General features: G+C 42.8%; 1 protein-coding gene across 1 annotated transcript; it reads right to left on the reverse strand.

Moving 5' to 3' along the window:
- Window positions 1-4,495: 4,495 nt before the first annotated feature.
- On the reverse strand, window positions 4,496-19,108 carry LOC110525654 (glutamine--fructose-6-phosphate aminotransferase [isomerizing] 1). Its single transcript, XM_021605975.2, has 19 exons — window positions 18,961-19,108; window positions 16,389-16,496; window positions 15,945-16,052; window positions 15,645-15,770; window positions 15,432-15,490; window positions 15,184-15,318; window positions 15,029-15,090; window positions 14,838-14,917; window positions 14,626-14,740; window positions 14,286-14,449; window positions 13,026-13,121; window positions 12,741-12,838; window positions 12,425-12,545; window positions 11,974-12,131; window positions 7,661-7,775; window positions 6,840-6,967; window positions 6,107-6,274; window positions 5,431-5,592; window positions 4,496-5,307 (listed from the first exon to the last, which is right to left on the reverse strand). The coding sequence occupies exons 1-19, from the start codon at window positions 18,965-18,967 to the stop codon at window positions 5,263-5,265; spliced, it is 2,055 nt and encodes a 684-aa protein (XP_021461650.1). The 5' UTR covers window positions 18,968-19,108; the 3' UTR covers window positions 4,496-5,262.
- Between the last annotated feature and the right edge of the window lie 994 nt (window positions 19,109-20,102).

Here is a 20,102-nt window from a genome sequence, read left to right on the forward strand (position 1 = left end):
GTAATTGTGTCTTTTTTATGATTTGTTGTTATGCACACATACACTGAGTATACAAAACATGCTCTTTCCATGACATAGACCTGACCAGGTGAATCCAAGTGAAAGCTATGATCCCTTAATTATGTCACTTGTTAAGTCCACTTCAATCACTGTAGATGAAAGGGAGGAGACAGATTAAAGAAGTATTTCTAAACCTTGAGACAATTGAGACATTGATTGTGTATGTGTGCCAATCAGAGGGTGAATGGGCAGGACAAAAGATTTAAGTGCCTTGGCATGGAGAATGGTAGTAGGTGCCAGGTACACTGGTTTGTGTCAAGAACTGCAATGCTGCTGGGCTTTTCACACTCAACAGTTTCCTGCATGTATCAAGAATGGTCCACCATCCAAAGGACATCCAGCCAACTTGACAACTGTGGGAAGCATTGGAGTTAACATGGGCCAGCATCACTGTGAAACGCTTTCAACACCTTGCTGCTCTGAGGGTAAAAGGGGGGGAGCAACTCAATATTAGGAAGGTGTTTCTAATGTTTGATTTGCTCAGTGTAGTACAATGCTTGTTTGTGACATTTGAAGCAGCGAGAGCAAAGTCTTGGATTGAAAAACACTGATTTAAAGCAGATTGATACAATTCTTGACCTGTGAAATGTACTATTTCGATGTACTTCATGGTGCCCCTAATGACAAGGTGCAAGCAGGCAATGTCCCATAGTTTAAACACATCACCAGAGACTTCTAAAGAGATTATTAGACTTACCTCACATTTCATAAAGCCACCCTCTTATCCCCGAATCCCACCCAGCTGGGTCATAGGCATGTTCCAAACTCATTCTGGAAGACATCCACATGCCATTATTAGTGGACCTATTTCAGTGCCTCTTTTAAAAATGTTCAAAACTAAAAGCATACAAAAGAGAAACATTACATTTACCAGCTGGTTAGACATGACTGAAGCAATACGTTTTTTGAATACCTTGCTCCTAATGTTGTTAAGGATGTTGGAGTCAATAGGTTCACCAACTATGCACCATTTATTAACAGTGCACAGACTGTACCTCCCTGCCTCAATCATAGAAAAAAATTAATAAATGTGTTTCGCGGCTAACAGCATCCAGATGTTCATATGTTGAATTATGTCACATCTACAAATGGAGTGAGCTATCTAGGAAAATATTAGACATCATCTAATCTGCAGGAAATTTGGAAGGGCTGGAGGAAAGGCGTGCCAGTATTAATTATACATTACATAATTGTGTTTTGGGCATATAGTGGGAGGGATATAGGGGACATTTGGACCAAACAAAACAATTGTTCACTTGAATCCTCAAACTGAGGAATAAATATATACCAAATATGACTATGTATTAACCAAATAACTCAGAACAAACAACCTATAGACACAAGGCTTTGGTTGATTTAAATGGTATATAGAATATGATCCTTTATGTCCCTAGATCACAGAGAAAGGAAATATAATGCTCAGCTGCTTTCATTGACCCCTTCCATCGCAGCCAAACACAATGCAAGAAATGTCTTGGCAGAAGTTGCACACTTTCCACTCCTTATTTCTTCCAAGCCATTATGACATAGTGTTCAAATTCACTGTGTCGTCCTAAGGAGGCCAGCCCTCATCCATCTATAAAGCACGGTTAACGCTGTATCTGGTGGCCCATCACACTGGATTCAACAGAAGGCAAATAATAACTCAAGAACATTACGACCCAGTAAATCCAGTAGAAAGCATCTGGTTATTCTTTCTGGGATCTAAATGACAGTCAAGTATTCTTCAATTGCGATAAAAGTAAACCGATTACTGCTATAAGACAAAGTGCTCCGTTAAACTCCTTAGTTGAACACACCCAGTCAGTAAACTGATAGGAGTAGGCATCAACAGTAAACACACAACAAAAGCTGTCAATGGACTATACAATAGTCTTCATAATGAGCAGAAGAAATGAGTGCAGATGGATGAAATTAGGCAAGGAGAGGAAGCCACTTTAAACTGTTGAGATGCACCCTTGGCTAGGTGTGGCAGCTGCAGCAGCTGTTGATAGTTATTCGAGATCAGAGGTAATTGCACTGTTTGCCACTATATTAGAAGCCTTGCCCTTGTGAGTGTATAATGAGGACTGATAAACCCAGAGAATTGAACACTTCAGCAAAAAATGACGCTGTGACACTGAAATGGTGCGTCACAACAAAGGACGTTTACAACGCCTGCTGTCGTCTTTTTGACAGTGAAAGAACTTAAAGGACTAAAACATATTTTCAACAATGTTCACTGTGCTTAGAGGATTTAGACTTTTTGGCTGTGTGTATAAGGCTATGGTTGCCTTTAGTGATTGCACAACTCCTGCACTTGAGGCCATTTTAGCACTAAGCCAATGCAATGAAACAATTCTGGAGGCTGCTCTTGTTTTTACCAACTGTTGTGCATGTTTTCTTTCAGCCATACTGAAGTTCAACACAGCCTTTAGGTTGATGCTGTCAGTTGTCATTTCTCATCAGGACATAAATGTTTGTTCAAGTGTCAATGAGCGCTGTTATACCTCCAAGGCTATTGGTTCCAAAACTGGCCAAACTGAGGACTTCAAGACCACCCAATCAATTCTGCAGGCTTGTTTAACTCTTTGTCAGTGCTCCCTGTCAGTTTGCTCAGCCATCTTGGCTTTCAACAGATGCATTGCACCAGGTGTCTCCGCCATGTTGGTTCTACGGGGGTACGTGAGACCAATGTTCTTCACCATCAGGACTCTCACTGGATACTTTGAAGAGGCACTTGCCTTCAGTTGGGACTTGATTCATTGCTTCAAGGAAGTGCTCTTCTCTCAGCAGTTCCTCCTAAAGAAAACACTCCTGTTTCTGTCCCAGTTGGCTCTTTGCATCTTTACCTGACCACTTTGTCTTGAATGAATATCGTTTTAATGACTTTTCCTCCAGTAAAGTAACTTGAGTAATGCTTTTCTTTTAACATCCTTAAGGAACTGTGCATCCTAGGACTATTGCTTCAACTTCCCTTCAAGTGTTTATTGTATTTTCAATTGGCATATCAACTATTAAAATGTTTCCTTAATTCTTAGTTGAATCATTGTCCAACTGCATATTTGGAAATCTTGGCAAGTTACAGTATCTGCCATAATGGCAATTTTATGGATGAGATAGGGACATTAATCCATAAGCATAATTGAGTACTTAATCCTACTGTACACTGTCAAAGCCCATTTTAAAGTAAAGTACTAGACACTATTGTAACCGTCATAATAGTGCCCCACAAGTTTCCAGCAGATGTTCAAGGGGCTGAGTGTTAGTGCAGTGGCCTTGTCCATACTTCGAGTCTGAGCCTGTCAAAGGCCTGCATTTTTTCGAGTTACTAAAGCACCTCCAGTGTAAAACATGGTCTTTGCTAGGATCTTTCAACGTAGGCAGATGCAAAGACGGTAACTCTTTACTTCGGGAAAATTAAGGCCTGATTGCAAGATCTTAAGGTGAAATACAAATATGCAAAGAACCTGTCTCGAGTTTTGTCAGTGACCCTTTTGCATTCAAACCAGCATACTGCTTTACTCCTTGGCTTTTAACGACACATTTGGGAGAGCCCACAGCTGACATGTTAAGTTCTAAAACAGCAGCTACATAGTCAAACAGGCTTACTGCATTGCTCTGTAGGTGTCTTGTAGGCAGAGCACTTACAAACCCCTATCAACAGCGTCTCTAACACCACACCTTTGTTTACTCAAAGCTAAATGAACATAGCATGGTGTTTTGTTGATAGCATAACCCATAGTACAGAGACCTATTGAACATAAGTTGCTGTATACAAAAACATTAAATTGAAAGGAAAACCATGGTCCCAATATTGCAATCAAATTGGTATGGTGGCAGGGCATGGGTCGACAAAACGTTGGTGCAGATTACGCTCATCAGCAACTCCATTTCTCTTGTAAAAGGAGTTGAGTTATTGTAAAACAGACCCAAACTGAGCCCGGGCAACAAAGCAACAACAAAAAAATGGGCCAAAAGAACAGAAGAGTTGAATATTGCTAAACTGTCATCAAATCACAATGCTAGTAACATATGCCTACAGAGTAAATGTTGATCATTGGTCCACTAGTCTTCATTGTCCATCTTCAGGAAATTGATTGGGTAAATGATTAAATTGTCACTTAGAATTTTACTGACGCATGATTATGCCAGGACAGTCAATTATTCAGACGACCAACTTGGTTTAAGCAAGAGTTTAACCCTCCTATATGTCTGTCAAACCAATGATTCAAAACTAATAGGTGCACAGTAGTGAACACAAGCAAGCCTGTAGCAAGTTTCATATTGCCCTTAACACCTTCAAAACTTGTATAGGAGACAAATTCTATTGATTTGTCATCATGGTATTTTGAGTATAACAATGGAGAGTTGTCAATAGTCTCTGGAACAGGTCAGTAGACTAAATAAAGCATGACTTACGACACCTTGGAAGCACTTCAGATGTAGTCAGGCCTATAGCTCAAACATTTAAAGCACCCATGCTTTAAATCAATCACTGATTTATTAGACAATGTACTTAATGAAAATCACATTTATCATTTACATCCCTGAGCCTCCATTGGCCCTTGAAATGCTAAGTCTGATCGTGTGGGCATGTATATATCTGATTGGCTGGTCTAGAGCCCACCCCTTACCCAGATAAACAGTAATTGCTCTATTATCAATCAGATCATGTGGGTAAAAGGTTCCAGCGCACTTGTACAAGCTGAAATTCCAGGCATTATTTCCCAAAAAGGGTGTTTTCATTTTCACAATGTGTCATTTCTACCTGTGTTAAAAAAAAAAAAAAAGTAGTGACTTAACTGCACTGCCCCTTTAATAATTTACTCAACACACACAAGAGTAACAGATAAACATTTCAAACGACAGATGTTTCTCTAGCTGCCAAAGAAAACAGATCTCAACAGACCAAATTATTGCACCAATGAAACACCAAAAGAACCAGTAACTTCAGTAAGATTGTCATGTGCAGACTCTTGACAACAGCTGAATTAAATGTAAAACCAGCAGCAAGTATCCCACCACTGACCCCCCCCCCCCCAAAAAAAAAAAAAAAATATCTATGATATAACAATGTCTTCAGATGTGTGTTTTGAGAAAAGAGACAGATACAGTACATGTTTAGTGTACCAGAGTAACAATTGCATTAAAAAGAGCCATGACGCACACAAAACAGGAACGTTTCTGAAATGGGTTTTTGGATCTTCAAAAGGACGCGTTTCACTCTACAGTCACAGACTTGGCCAGGTTCCTTGGGCAATCCACCTGTATTGGGAGAGAAGAGGCAGACATTTCTACATTTACCAAGAAACAACAACCCTAAGAAATTAGCTCCCCATTATGAATGCCTACAGTAAGAACCCAACTCAGTGACAGTTCAGTACTCACGTCAAAGCCCCTGAGCACAGCCAGGTGGAAGGAGAGGAGCTGCAGGGGGATGACACTCAGGATGCCCTGCAGACAGTCCACACAGTGTGGCACTTTGATGGTGCGGCTCGAGCTCTTGGCAGTCTCGTAGTCATCTTTGTCACAGATCACGATGGGTCGGCCCTGTAAACCAAACAAAAGGCATTATGCTTCCAGCACAACATTGTCATAACCTTTAACCTGGAGTTGTGTTGAAATGTGAAACTTTGGTCCTTCCTTGAATAATAGCTTTGTTGACTCATGTCTCAAACCCAAAGCTTAGGTCCACATCTGTGGTAGATTAGTGAGAGTGGTGATGTCATGTAGAAAATAACTCCTCCCTTGCACTTTGTGGTGAATGTGAGGACCATTTGATATTACTGCATTGTGAAAACAAATCTAATGTGTAAAGTATGTGTGCATGAAGCACTTAATATCCATGTCTTGGAGTTGTTATATTTATTTTTAACCTGGGAGGTAGGTGGTGGTCACTACAACAACTAGCAGACATATCACTACCAGAAAACAAAATGTTTATTGAAAGTGAGTTTAACAACCAGATAACGTCATTGGCAATGGTTTACTGTGGTTCCAACCTTTCAACAGTTAATGGGGTGGAAAGCTAAATGGTGTTGAGATATCGTGCGTCAGTTCTTACCGCGCGGGCCACCACCTGCTGCAGTGCATTCTGACACTTGGTGTAGGTGTGGTCTCTCATGATGATCATGATGACGGGCATGAGTTTGTCGACTAGGGCCAGAGGCCCGTGCTTCAGCTCCCCGGCCAGGATGCCCTCTGAGTGCATGTATGTGATCTCCTTGATTTTCTGGAGAGAGCGACACACCCAACACCTCATTCAGATAGGAAACCACATTCCCATACACATTCAGGGACACACAACCACAATCAGAAAAACACCATGCCAACACGACATAAGTTGAGTATGTATATCTTATCTTCTTAAATTCTAAAGGGAACAGTAGACTGGCCAGGGAACACTAGATCAGATCCAGGAACACAGCACCCTGACCCAACACTGTGTGCCTCAGATACTGGAGGATTGGCAGTCAACAGAACTTGAAGAATCCCTAAATAGTGTGGAGTGTGGTTGCAATTATGCAGAGAGACATTTCTAAATCAGTCTAATTAGTTGCTGTGATTAAAAACACAATTCCAGCAGGCTAGATAGACTCCATTAGGTCTTGCGTGAGGCTGAGGCAGAACAATTATTGTGGGCTATTGGAAAGTGAAACGACTCTGGGCCAATCTTCTCCTGAAGTATCTTAACACACGGATCATAATCTCATTTAGGAGTGGAGATTCCTGTAGAATACAGTTCTGAAGAGACAACGTTAGTTTCAGGAGGCGGAGATCGAGGTGGGCATGCTGACCAGTGCTCCCTCCAGGCAGGTGGCATAGTGGTAGCCTCGGCCCATGATGAGAACACTCTTCTGCTGGTACAGCTCTGCTGCCAGCCTCTGGATCTCATCATCCAGACTAAGCACCTCCTTTATCAGATCTGACACAAGAAGGGGGAAGGAGGAGCAGCAGATAAACACAGAGATAGAGAGACAGGTACAAAGAGGAAAACAATGAGTAATCTTAGTCCAAGGTTATGAAATGAGATACCCCTACAAAATATTCCTCTTCAATTGGTCGGTACATTTGGGAGAACAACATGTCAGAAAATCAATTTCTGGATGAAAGACAATACAGTAACACCCATCCTATTACAGTTCAGCAGACCAATGTTAACAGGTCCTGGAGACTGGGGTCAATGGGGGGGTTGGGTCAAGGAGAGGAGAGAGAACATTTAACATAAGGCTTTGGGTCCAGAGGAGTGTGCCAGGGCAAACAGTCAGGACAGACCCAGCTGCCGAAGCCTCCTCCCTCCCCACTGTACACTTGTTCCCTCTCTAAGGATACCACCACAGCACAGTCATTGCATTAGCTCTCTGACAATGCATATTGTTCAAACAAAAACAGCCCAGTTGGAGCAATATGACAGTTCGAGGAGGCCCACTACAGGCCTCCGCTTTCCCATCCCTCGCTCTGGCTGCGCTGACTGTGACCATTACTTACTGCGGTCTATACTACAGTAGGTCAGTGTGTCGAATAATCTACACATCCCTTTGAGCATCACATACAAAGGTTTATGGTCATTAACAGCACAGTGCAATGTCTTGGTAGATGTGTGTAGGGTCTGGTCTACCTGGCAGAACTCTCAGGCCCTGGATGATCTCACGTCGCCGTGGCTGCATGGAAATCCTGTCGTCGCACATCAACAGCGCAAACATGATCAGAGCCACAAATTGACTGGTGTAGGCCTGCAAAACAACAGACACAGCCAGACATAATGCATGCTTAATGCTCCAGCAAGAAGCAGACAGTACAGAACACAGAGGTCCCAGGTGTCTCCTAGATGCTCTTCTCTCTTCTGGTTCTAAACAAAAGGAATCATAGTCTTCCCTCTCTCCATCCTGGGCCAGAGACAGCAGAACCCTTCGTTTAGCAAAGGGCCTGGGTTGCCTGATCCCAAGGTTACTTTGCAGTACAGTTATTGGAGAAGCAGAGTCTTGTCCGGCTGCTCTGGTTGCCAGCTCCACAGTAATAATGTGCAACAGATGAGAAGTGGAGCAGCTGGGCTGCAGGATGGGCTGGACACAGATCAGGCCTCTATTGCAGGACAGGAGAGGGGAGAGCTAGCACAGTCTTATGAGGACACGATCTGGCAACAATACAGATGAACACATCCCCTGACAATAAGACACTAGGGCAGGAGGTAGCCTAGCAGTTAGAGTTTTGGGACAGTCACCGAAAGGTCGCTAGTTTGAGTCCCAGAGCCAACAATGTGAAACATCTGTCTATGCGCCCTTGAGCAAGGCACTTAACCCTAATTGCTCCAGGGCCACCGTTTATAAAATGGCAGACCTTGGCCGTAATCCCACGCCCGAGGGTGTCTAAGGGGGAGTTGGGATCTGCAAAACAAATACATTTCAATTGCACAAGTATAAGCCCCCACCAAATTATTATTACTAGCAAAACAGCACAGAAACTGTCGGCCCCAACTACAGTAGAAGTAGAACCATGATGCGCTTGTTTTTCATGCTTCTGAAAAGTATCACCACCACTCACACATATGTTAGAAGGCTCTCCGTACCAGTTTAGGATTTCTAAAAATCAACGTTCAAGAGCCCAAGCCATTTGACGGGACCTACTGGACGCGGTCGTAATAGCTTCTACACCTGCATTGCTTGCCGTTTAAGGCTGGGTTTCTGTTAGAGGTCGACCGATTAATCAGGAATGATTTCAAGTTTTTCATAACAATCGGTAATCTGCATTTTTGGACACTGATCATGGCCGATTACATTGCACTCCACGAGGAGACTGCATGGCAGGCTGACTACCTGTTATGCGAGTGCAGCAAGAATCCAAGGTAAGTTGCTAGCTAAAATTAAACGTATCTTATAAAAAAAACAATCAATCTTAACATAAATCACTAGTTAACTACACATGGTTGATGATATAGTTTGTATAGTATAGTGATGATACTAGTTTATCTAGCTTGTCCTGCGTTGTATATAATCGATGCGGTGCCTGTTAATTTATCAATGAATCTTAGCCTACTTCGCCAAAGGGGTGATTTAACAAGCGCATTCGTGAAAAAAGCACTGTCGTTGCACCAATGTGTACCGAACCATAAACATCAATGCCTTTCTTTAAAATCAATACACAAGTATATATTTTTAAACCTGCATATTTATTTAATATTGCCTGCTAACATGAATTTATTTAACTAGGAAAATTGTGTCACTTCTCTTGCGTTCATTGCACACAGAGTCAGGGTATAAGCAACAGTTTGGGCCGCCTGGCTCGTTGCGAACTAATTTGCCAGAATTTTACGTAATTATGACAGAACATTGAAAGTTGTGCAATGTAACAGGAATATTTAAGACATATGGATGCCACCGGTTAGATAAAATACGGAACCGTTCCGTATTTTACTGAAAGAATAAATGTTTCGTTTTCGAAATGATAGTTTCCAGATTTGACCATATTAATGACCCAAGGCTCGTATTTCTGTGTTTTATGTTATAATTAGGTCTATGACTTGATATTTGATAGAGCAGTCTGAAAGAGCGGTGGTAGGCAGCAGCAGGCTCCTAAGAATGAATTCAAACAGCACTTTTGTGTGTTTGCCAGCAGCTCTTCGCTGTGCTTCAAGTATTGAGCTGTTTATGACTTGAAGCCTATCAACTCCCGAGATTAGGCTGGTGTAACCGATGTGAAATGTCTAGCTAGTTAGCGGGGTGCGCGCTAACAGCGTTTCAATCGGGACGTCACTCGCTCTGAGACCTTGAAGTAGTTGTTCCCCTTTGCTCTGCAAGGGCCACAGCTCTTGTGGAGCGATGGGTAACGATGCTTCGAGGGTGGCTGTTGTTGATGTGTTCCTGGTTCGAGCCCAGGTAGGGGCAAGGAGAGGGACGGATGCTATACTGTTACACTGGCAATACTAAAGTGCATATAAGAACATCCAATAGTCAAAGGTATATGAAATACAAATGGTATAGAGAGAAATAGTCCTATAATTCCTATAATAACTACAACCTAAAACTTCTTACCTGGGAATATTGAAGACTCATGTTAAAAGGAATCACCAGCTTTCATATGTTCTCATGTTCTGAGCAAGGAACTTAAACGTCAGCTTTCTTACATGGCACATATTGCACTTTTACTTTTTTGAAACCAAATTTAACATGTTTCATTAAATATTTGAGGTTCAATTGATGTATTATATTAAGTTAAAATAAGTGTTCATTCAGTATTGTTGTAATTGTTATTATTACAAATACATTTAAAAAAATAAAATCGGCATCGGCTTTTTCTGGTCCTCCCATAATCTGTATCGGCGTTGAAAAATCATAATCAGCCAACCTCTAGTTTCTGTACAGCACTTTGTGACATCAGCCGACGTAAGAAGGGCTGTATAAATAAATGTGATTGATCTAAAGCCAAAGGCATGGTTGTAAAACCATCACACAGCTATTTTCCTTGACAGCACTGGAACCACAGTCCCTCACAACTGACAGTCCTAGCCATCCACTCAGATTTGTGGCAGTGCATTTAATCCGGTTAAAACCCATCACTCCATCCAGAATGTCAAGAGGACAGAGGCGCACGCTAGCCTGTGAAAACACACTGACGAAACCATGTCCCTGAGAGGCCTCAAATGTGCCACACATCCTCCTCAGGCAATACGGCATGATGAGCAGTTAATTTTTTTTATTTTTTATATAAGGGTACAAGCATGCACCAGGTTCAATTCAGACAAAGACCACAGATGGCTCTCATTTGCTTACATTCCCTCCCTCAATATCTATTGTTTGGCTAAGGGGGAGAAGCGTATTCAAGACATGGTGCCGTCTCAACTCCAGCAATCCCCTTCATTCTCCCTGACCTTGTTTAGCAGGCATAGTTGTGGAGAGCCCCAATTCTGAAAACAAGACAGGCATCACCAGTCACCCAGTTTAATGTCCCCAGGAAGGTTAATCTGAATAATATTATGAAACGATACAAAACGGAGTCAGCAGGAGCGTGTATTGAGCAGAGGGTGAAATACATAATGGCCTCTGATGTGCTGTGCGTGGGCCAGACAAGCAGTAAAGGACAGCGTCTTTGAGGCGTGCTCACCAGGCTTTCTGCGCTGTGCCGGGGCCTTGGAGCTGCCGGAGGGTCCCCGAGCCAAGCCCGAGAGCTAGAGCAGGGAGGGACCGGACTCTTTTTCTACTACTACACCCCCCCCCCCCCCAGCTGCTGAGTGGAACTCACTCCAGTCATCTGCAACCCCACTCTGGCAATCTGTAGGATCAGTGCTCATAGTAGAGGGAAACCGTGGATCCTTACTTTTTACAAGAATAAAGATGAGATTAGGCACTATGGGTTCTGTGTAGAGCAGTGGAATATAGCAGTTTAAATAACCTCTCTTACAAAGGGATCCAGACACTCATTTCAGATGAAGTTCTCTAATTTCAAGGGAGAGAGGGGTTAACACATGTTCTATGTATTGAAATTAGCACCCAAGTGCTTCAGGGTTTGCCTTAACTATACAGATACCACCAGCAAAGCATATTGGCGCGAACCTTATGTCCTTGTAATAATAAGTATACACGGGTGATTATATAGACCAACCAAAGCGAAACTGCCTCTGGACTTCGTAACGCCGCTCCGCCTAATTAGGAAGGAGACCATTCCATTCATCTCCAACAACCCTACTGCAGCCTGACCAACTGAAACACTCTGGAGAGGGATAGGAGGAATTCCCCCGCCCTAATAGGCTATCCTGAAGGGAATTTTTTCCACCCACCACAGAAGTAAAAGAAGTTGAGAAAGCAGAGTATGGTGAATGGAAGGTCTCCTGTTCCAACAGCTGAGTGTCTACAGGACAGTACACTACGCGAGTCAGTATGGGAAAATAATCAGTCAGGAGAAGTGCTACACAGAGCAGCAGCGAGCCGGTCCCCTCACCTTGGTGCTGGCCACTCCTATCTCTGGCCCAGCGTTGATGTGCACCCCACAGTCTGTCTCTCTGGAGATGGAGCTGCCCACTGTGTTGGTGACGCCCACCGTCAGGGCTCCTCTCTCCTTACAGTAGCGCAGGGCCATCAGGCTGTCTGCTGTCTCGCCTGCACACAAAAGGTAGCAATGCAAATCAGCACTCAGGATAGATACTGGAACAGGTTGGACTATGTGTATATACTGAATACAATATCAGATTTTATAGGCCGCAATAACTGATATCATCAGGTCTTTACGTTCAGCATCAATACATGAAGAGCGAAAGCAATTGCTTTGTGTGCATTGTCATTGGGCTGAGCATGTACTTGTACGAGACATTGCTGAAGCTGTATTGTGTGGGGAAATGAGTACAGACAAAGAAGCAATGTTCAGGTCCTTGAGGAGATAGCGATCCTCCCACCTGATTGGCTGATGAAGAAGCAGACGTCGTCACGGAACACTGGTGTGTTTCTATCCAGGAAGTCGCTGGCCAGCTCCACCATAACAGGCAGCTCTGTCAACTCCTCCAGTACCTGGCGAGTCTGTGGGGAAAGATCCGCACTGGATCACACATGATATCCAGACTGAAAAACATGTTTCCATGTACAAACCAGAGTAAGAACTTACTCGTGTCCTTGTTTTTCCTATCTTGGAGCCTCCAGTTCCAGCTCCAGTTGACTCCATTTTATGCTGGTGATATCATTCCTGCCTTATAGAAAAGGTCATCAGTTACTCACCGCCACCCCAGCATGGTAGCTGGTTCCACAGGCGATGAGGATGAGCCGTCGACACCTCTGGATCTCTTTAATGTGATCCTTCAGTCCACCCAGGGTTACTAAGGATACAAACAATCACAATACAGTAATCATGTCCCTTTTCTTGGTATGTATCCAGATCAATATAGATCGTGAGGATACCACCTTGATGGGTATAATGACAGACATGAGAGGGGCATGGTGTGCATTGTGCAGTAAATTGGAGTGTTTTGTGACTTGACTATTACACAGGAAAGGTCATCTCACCTGTGTTGTCATTGAAGTTGACCCTTCCTCTCATGGTGTTGACCACAGACTCTGGCTGTTCAAAGATCTCCTTCTGCATAAAGGAGCTGTAGTTCCCTGAAATGTTCCAAAAAACATTAGATCAGAGTCCTCAACAACATCACTTAAAGCCTGTTGACTTTGCATTTTTATAAAGTGTTAGGCATTTTGTAAAGGTTACTGTTGACGCATAATTACTACTAAAAGGAAGCCAGTCTGGAAAACATGTTGTTTCGTGCTCTAATTCAGTCTTTTATTGCTGTTGGGAGGTAAATAACACAGGAGATAAATGACAGGAATGATCTTGCTCTTTAATACAGACATTTATCTGGCATGTCTTGACTAAATAAAATAAGCAAGAGCCTACAGGGAGATTGTGGTTTCCTCACACGGCCCTTTGTGACAATGAAATACGAGAGGGTTTTGCAGCCCACCTCTGCGGAGACAGAAATTTAGGTCATATGAATTAAGTTTATTTCAGCAGAGCTCCTGGAATGGAGGCTGAGGAGAGAGCGATGGAGGCAGAGGCTTTAATGATAGGACCACAAAGGCTTGTCTCCTAAAACTGACTGGTAGTGTATTAGCACCCTCTGCTGGAGACATGTGGAGCAACAAGCTCAATATAAAGTCCTGCTAATGACCCAGGTACTGTACTCTACATTGGTGATTGATGTGATCTCCATGCTGGGGCCAGGGTGTCTGAGCCCCTAAAGTACCTTTGATGTCAGCCAGGCAACCCCATAAACACATGGCTGTGTACGTGTGTGTGTGTGTGTGTGTGTGTGTGTGTGTGCGCGCGCGATTGATATTAAAGGTGTGCCTGTGGCTGCCACTCAGCCAAGGCGGAGAAAATAGGATTATGCTCCATTTTTCAAGCACTGCCGTTGTTATTGACCAATTACAGTAGAAAATGTAGCCTACATGGTGATACGGCAACAAGTGCGTCCAACAGCAGGACCAGCTAACATGCCCACTCCAGCTAGCTAACATTATCCGTTTACAGAGTTTAACAAGAAAAAGCATTATTTACTAATTCGTTTTTTAAATGAATAATTCCTGTTGCATTATGCCGCCCCCAGAAAATAACCCTTGTATAGTGAAATTATTCTGACTGTATTGACAATGATAATCAGCAATTCCATCCATTCTTGGGTTCTCAAAGTCCTAGTAGCACCATCAACATCTTTACAGAGGGTTGACCCATGACAGTGCTGTACCCCCAGCCCTTACCCTCCCCCTCACCCTTCATGATTTGCTGCAGCTCCATCTGCAGGGTCTGGATGGCGCGGGCAGGGTGGTCTCCGGCTGTACGCTTGATGCGGTGGATGGTGAGCCGTCCGGCCGTCACTGCTGCCACGTCATCATCCTCCAGGAAGATCACACGGTTGGTGTGCTCAATCACCGCGCTGCCAGGACAACGAAGCAACAGTGAATCCAAGTTAATGATGTTGTTAAGTCCCACTTTCCTAGGAGAAAACAGTCACCAAACAATTGTCTAGACTGATTCTAAAAGTACAGTTTATCTAACGTTGCATGAGTGGGATATGAGTAATATAGAGAACAACAAGGTGAGGAGTGTGACCTGGCATCAGAGGCAAAGTAGTACTCCACAGACTTCTTTTCCTCAGCAAAGAGCGTGTGGCAGGTGTCCTGCTCCATCCTGGGCAGGGTGGGACAGCCCTTCTTGTCCTTACCAGCTGGGGAGATACAGTAGTGTACTAGACATAAAACAGCTCTCGGCTGCTCATATTCCATTCTGACTCACTGATAGAGAGCAGTTAACTAATAACTTACATGATCGGTACAGGATAGGAATGTGATCTGTGGACATCTTGTGGTCACTTTTCACCCCAATAAGCAGAGGACCTCCCCTCCTATTTACATATAAACAAGTACAATGATTACATCAAATTAAAAGATGCATGTTTAATGGATATTATTCCTTTACAACTCAAGGAGTATGTAGAAATGCAGTAGCAGTGTACCGGGTGCCTACAGCCTCTCCTGGGTAATGGACACTCTTGAAGACCAGGACAAACGCTCCTTCCTAGGAGACCAGATAAAACCCATGTTAATCACAAGACAGGTCAGAGGGCCTTGTTTCTGGACAGTTCTGCTCTGTAGATGAACAGGCTCCTACCAGCTGCTGGGTCACTCTCTCCACCAGAGTAGCAAAGCTGAGGTCTTCACTCTCACGGTTGTCATACATGTACTTTACCAGCTTGGCAATGGTCTCTGTGTCCGTCTCAGACTCAAACTCATAACCCTTGCTCTCCTGTGAAATGGGAGAGAGTCAGTCATGGAAGTCTGATAACTCTCGCTGATAGCCTTGGCTAATGAAAGAAACCGACTGCCTTGGGAAAAATGTTGAAATGTTGCTTTGCTCACCAGGAATTTCTGCAGGTCTTTGTAGTTTGTGATAATTCCATTATGAATGACAATGAACTCTTAAAAAAATAAAATACACATATACACTTTAATAAACCTTCCTCTCTATATAGTCAGTCAACGTGAGACCACGACATCTAGCAGAATGTGATGCCTATATAGGAAAGAGGCCCTAATAGTCCTACAAGTTTAAGAAATGTCTATGGTACTGACCGTTGCTCTTGTCAGACCTTTGTGGGTGGCTGTTGACAGGGCTGGGGGCACCATGGGTAGCCCAGCGAGTGTGGGCGATGCCAAGGTGGACATCAAACTCCACATCCATGTCCATGTCCTGCTGCTCTGTGGGACCAACACAAACACTGTTGAGAGGCAAGCCTCATAAAATCAACTGATATGTGCCCAACATAAAGTAGGTTTGAGTCATTGGTATTGTAGATATTATATTTATTTCTGTACAATCCACTTATCTACTCAGTAAACATCCTTACTGCTGACAACGGGTGTAAGTCTTACTTGTGAGCTCATCGTCAAGAGCCTTCACTTTTCCGGACTGCTTGATCAGCTGAATAGACCGGGCATTGGCCTCCCATTCCTTGCTGTTCCCTCCATCAATTCCAACACCTGGTAAAAATAGTCTTATTGCTACAGAGTACACAAACATGCCTCTGTTGTGTGATTTTGTAGCGGTTATCTTACACATGCTACAGTTTGATTGCAGACAGAGCATCAATGTAAGCGTGATTAGATTGTATGCCCTTGTCTTGAGCAGGTCTGTCAGTGAGGCCAATGGACATTCATTGTTCTTAATGTTAGGAGAGAGAACAAAAACATGACTCCTGTAGATAAGCAGAATAACTTACGCCTGCCGACAGGCCTACAGTGAGAGGGAAAGGCAGCTAATTAACATGCAGACAGACCAATGTAGACAGTGTGTTGAGACAAGCTGTCTCATCTCACCGGCAGAGTCATAGCCACGGTACTCCAGACGAAGCAGGCCTTTGAGGAGGATCTCCAGGATCTCCCGGCGAGTCCGTGGCACATGGTAGTTCAGATAGGCAAAGATTCCTGACAGAAGGAAGGAACAGGGAGACAGATTTCAACTAGGAAGTCAAACAATGATTTGCAACAAAGGAATTTCACTACAACTCTTTTAAGGGATTAAGTGAACAAATCCTAATAGTGGGTATTACCGTTTGCTTTTGGTGGTCTGTGATTAGGTCAATAGAGACCAAATAAAGCATGCATGCTTTCTGTTCATATATGCCGGTTGTGTCAGAAACGCTGAAGGTTCCATTGGCTAGCTAGCCTAGCTGATGTAATCTGCAGGCAGTTCAATTATTGGCTCACTACAATTCACAGCAACAGCTTCCCCAAGGATTTCTACACGTGAAAAGTTTCAAACGTTAACACAAGTAAAACATTTAAAAATGCTCTGGTGCCATTTATCATCATTTAGGAATTGGAAACAATGGTTATGTGTGTAACTACAGAGTAGTTCACACACCCATCTGTTCCTGAGAGCACAGCCTGCCCTGGATGTTATCTGCAGTTTTTACATGAAACAGGGAAGTCACCTTGAGAAATGGACAGTGGGAGACACAGTGGAACAGGGTGTTCTAGTGTTGGGGTAATATGCTGACAAAAGGATCAGGTGCTCTAGGCTATGCTTTTGTGCAATTCAGAAGTCATCTGAGAAGAATGATACCAAATGAAAACAGTGCCATTTATTACAGACATGCCTGGCTGAACAGAGGTTGGCCTACATATCATCACCACCTGGTATGGCAACTGCTCGGCCTCCAACCGCAAGGCTCTAGAGGGTAGTGCGGACAGCCCAGTACATCACTGGGGCCAAGCTTCCTGCCATCCAGGATCTATATACCAGGCAGTGTCAGAGGAAGGCCCTAAAAACTGCCAAAGACTCCAGCCACTCTAGTCATAGACTGTTCTCTCTGCTACCACATGGCAAGCGGTACCGGAGTGCCAAGTCTAGGTCCATAAGGCTTCTACCCCAAGCCATAAGACTCCTGAACAGCTACCAAATGGATACCCAGACTGTTGCATTGACACCCCCCCCCCCAGTTTTACTCTGCTGCTACTCTCGGTTTATTATCTATGCATAGTCACTTTAACTCTACCTAAATGTACATATTACCTCAACTAACCTGTGCCCCTGCACATTGACTCTGTACCAGTACCCCCTGTATATAGCATCGCTACTGTTATTTTATTGTTGTTCTTTAACATTTTATTTAGCCATTTTTAAAATTTCAGCTTATTTAGTAAATACTTTCTTCACACTTATTTTTTATTAACTGCATTGTTGGTTAAGGGCTTGTAAGTAAGAATTTCACTGTAAGGTCTACCAACACCTGTTGTATTCCCCGCATGTGACCAATACAATTTGATAAGCCTATTCGTGCCCAATTTCCTGTGCCCTGCCCCATTTTCTTCATGACAACCATCAATCACCCACATAAGCTCACAAATAGAACAATGGCATAAAGTGGGCAAGGCAAGGTGGGGGCAAACAAGGCTCAGCTTTGTTCAGAACGAGGGTTAAACAGACTAGGAAAAATAAGGCTCTCGCATTACCACCATTATTTCCTTAGGAATTAGCCTGCAGCAGTTCAGTATAAGGAGCATCTATTTGGGGAATTTTTCTGACGGAGACGACAGTGTCTGATAGTACTATGAACTCCATTAGTAGAAGAGACAAAGTTCCCACCACCCTTAAAAACTATAAACCACACTATTTATACTGGTTCTGGCTGGCTTTTCAAAACAGAGCTGGGCGCTTCAGGAACTTGTTGTAGAGTCAGCAGATGAGAGATGAGGGGAGAACTAATCCATCACTATTCTAATATTCAGACACTGACAGGTTAAAAAAACACAGCTTCCCATCATTTTAAATCCCCCTACCTCATTCGAATCGATGTGGAATAATCACTGTCTATCATCATTACCAGTAGTGGTCTATATTCTAGTGCGTTCTGTCAGTCCTGTAGCAAGCTAGTATGTAACCTTGATGAAAAGAAGGGTAGTTTGCCAATGGTCGCTAATGAATCCAAGTATAGAGTATAACGTGACATACGGTAACATCAATGACAGGAATTATGGCGCGATACACTGTCAATCAAGTAGCTAGCTGGCTAGTTAACGTTAGCTAGCTACGCTAAGTTAGCTAGGTACTTATTGGAAATTGGTGTGTAGCACACGGTTTATACACATCAAAACGCTTAGTCGCCCTCAAGATAATTTGTCTGATAACCTTGTTAGCTATAAAACATCTGATCCAGCCAATTTACAAGTTCACTTAAAATATATGAACTCAATAATTTGATGTTAGTAATTTGTTTTGTCTGGCAAACAAACTAAGCTCTCTTTCTTTAGATGGAAGCTCAGCTGTCTGACTGAAAACATTGACATCTCCCCAAAACCAGTTCTGTGTTAATCTCACAAATTGCATGTGTAAACCGTTGCAAATGTACGCCTATTTAATTTATTATATCTAGCTAACGTTACTTACCACACATGTCAGCGCTTCTCTTGCAAACCAGCTATTTTACACCAGGCTCAGCTCAGTTCCTCATCTGATGAGTCAGATGGTCCCGCCCCTTTAAATCCATTGAATCCAAGTAGCCTCAGCAGGCTTCCCTTATTGGTGCAACGGCTGTCAATCCCGAATTTTACCCCCGACGCACTCACGTAGCAGCAGGATGGAGATAGGATATCCATGGGCGCGAATGAGGAGATGGAAAGTATTTCTCCCCAAAATCTCACCAGAAGGAACAGATTGATGGTTTCAGCCATGCTATTCTAATTTTCCTTATATTGTTTACCTAACAAGCATCAGGTGACTATTTTTCGGAATACTCAATTTATTAGTTTGTTCTTGTATGAAGACCTATTTTGTTTACAAACTTACGAAAAAGACTGAAAGCTGTATTTACTTTGTATGTATACAGTAACTAAGATACTGTTTTAAAGGGCATACAGGTCTGCTCTGATTTTACATGGGTATTGTTCTATTTAGTTATTAATGCTTATTTCCAAGTGAAAAAGGTCTTAGGAACATGTATATGTAAAATGTTTTACATATACATGTTCCTAAGACCTTTTTCACTATTCCATTTTTTTATGATGAGTTTTCATATGCACTTAAAATAGTAGGTACCCTTTTATTTAAATTATTATTTTGTATTTTATTTCTCAGAATAGTTCCTAATTACACTAAAGAGGGGTGTTAGTCTCGGATAGCCTGATAACGTCTAGCTCAATTTTTATGGAATAAGCTATTTTTACTTTAAATTGACTTAAATGGTGCAGATCTCGGTTCCTTATCGTTTATGTTCACTGCTCCTACGTCTTTGACTCATCCTGTTACAGTTTATACTTTTATATAATCATTGTTGTTTTGTCTTTGTCTATAGTTTCTCTTAATGCTTGGGGGTTACGAAACAATGTGAAGCGCAAGGCCTTATTTTTATTTGCTAAACAATTTCGAACAGATTTTTGCTTTTTTCAAGTCTCACTCAATTTCGGCTGATGCCAACTTCTGGAGGTCTCAGTGGGGCAACGATATTTGGCTTTCCCATGTATCTGAACGCTCCGTTGGTGTCACTACAATGAAAAATACCTTTGGTGGTAATATTCTACACTCGGAATGTG

Source organism: Oncorhynchus mykiss, chromosome 6 (genome assembly GCF_013265735.2).
Source record: "Oncorhynchus mykiss isolate Arlee chromosome 6, USDA_OmykA_1.1, whole genome shotgun sequence".
Taxonomy (NCBI): domain Eukaryota; kingdom Metazoa; phylum Chordata; class Actinopteri; order Salmoniformes; family Salmonidae; genus Oncorhynchus; species Oncorhynchus mykiss.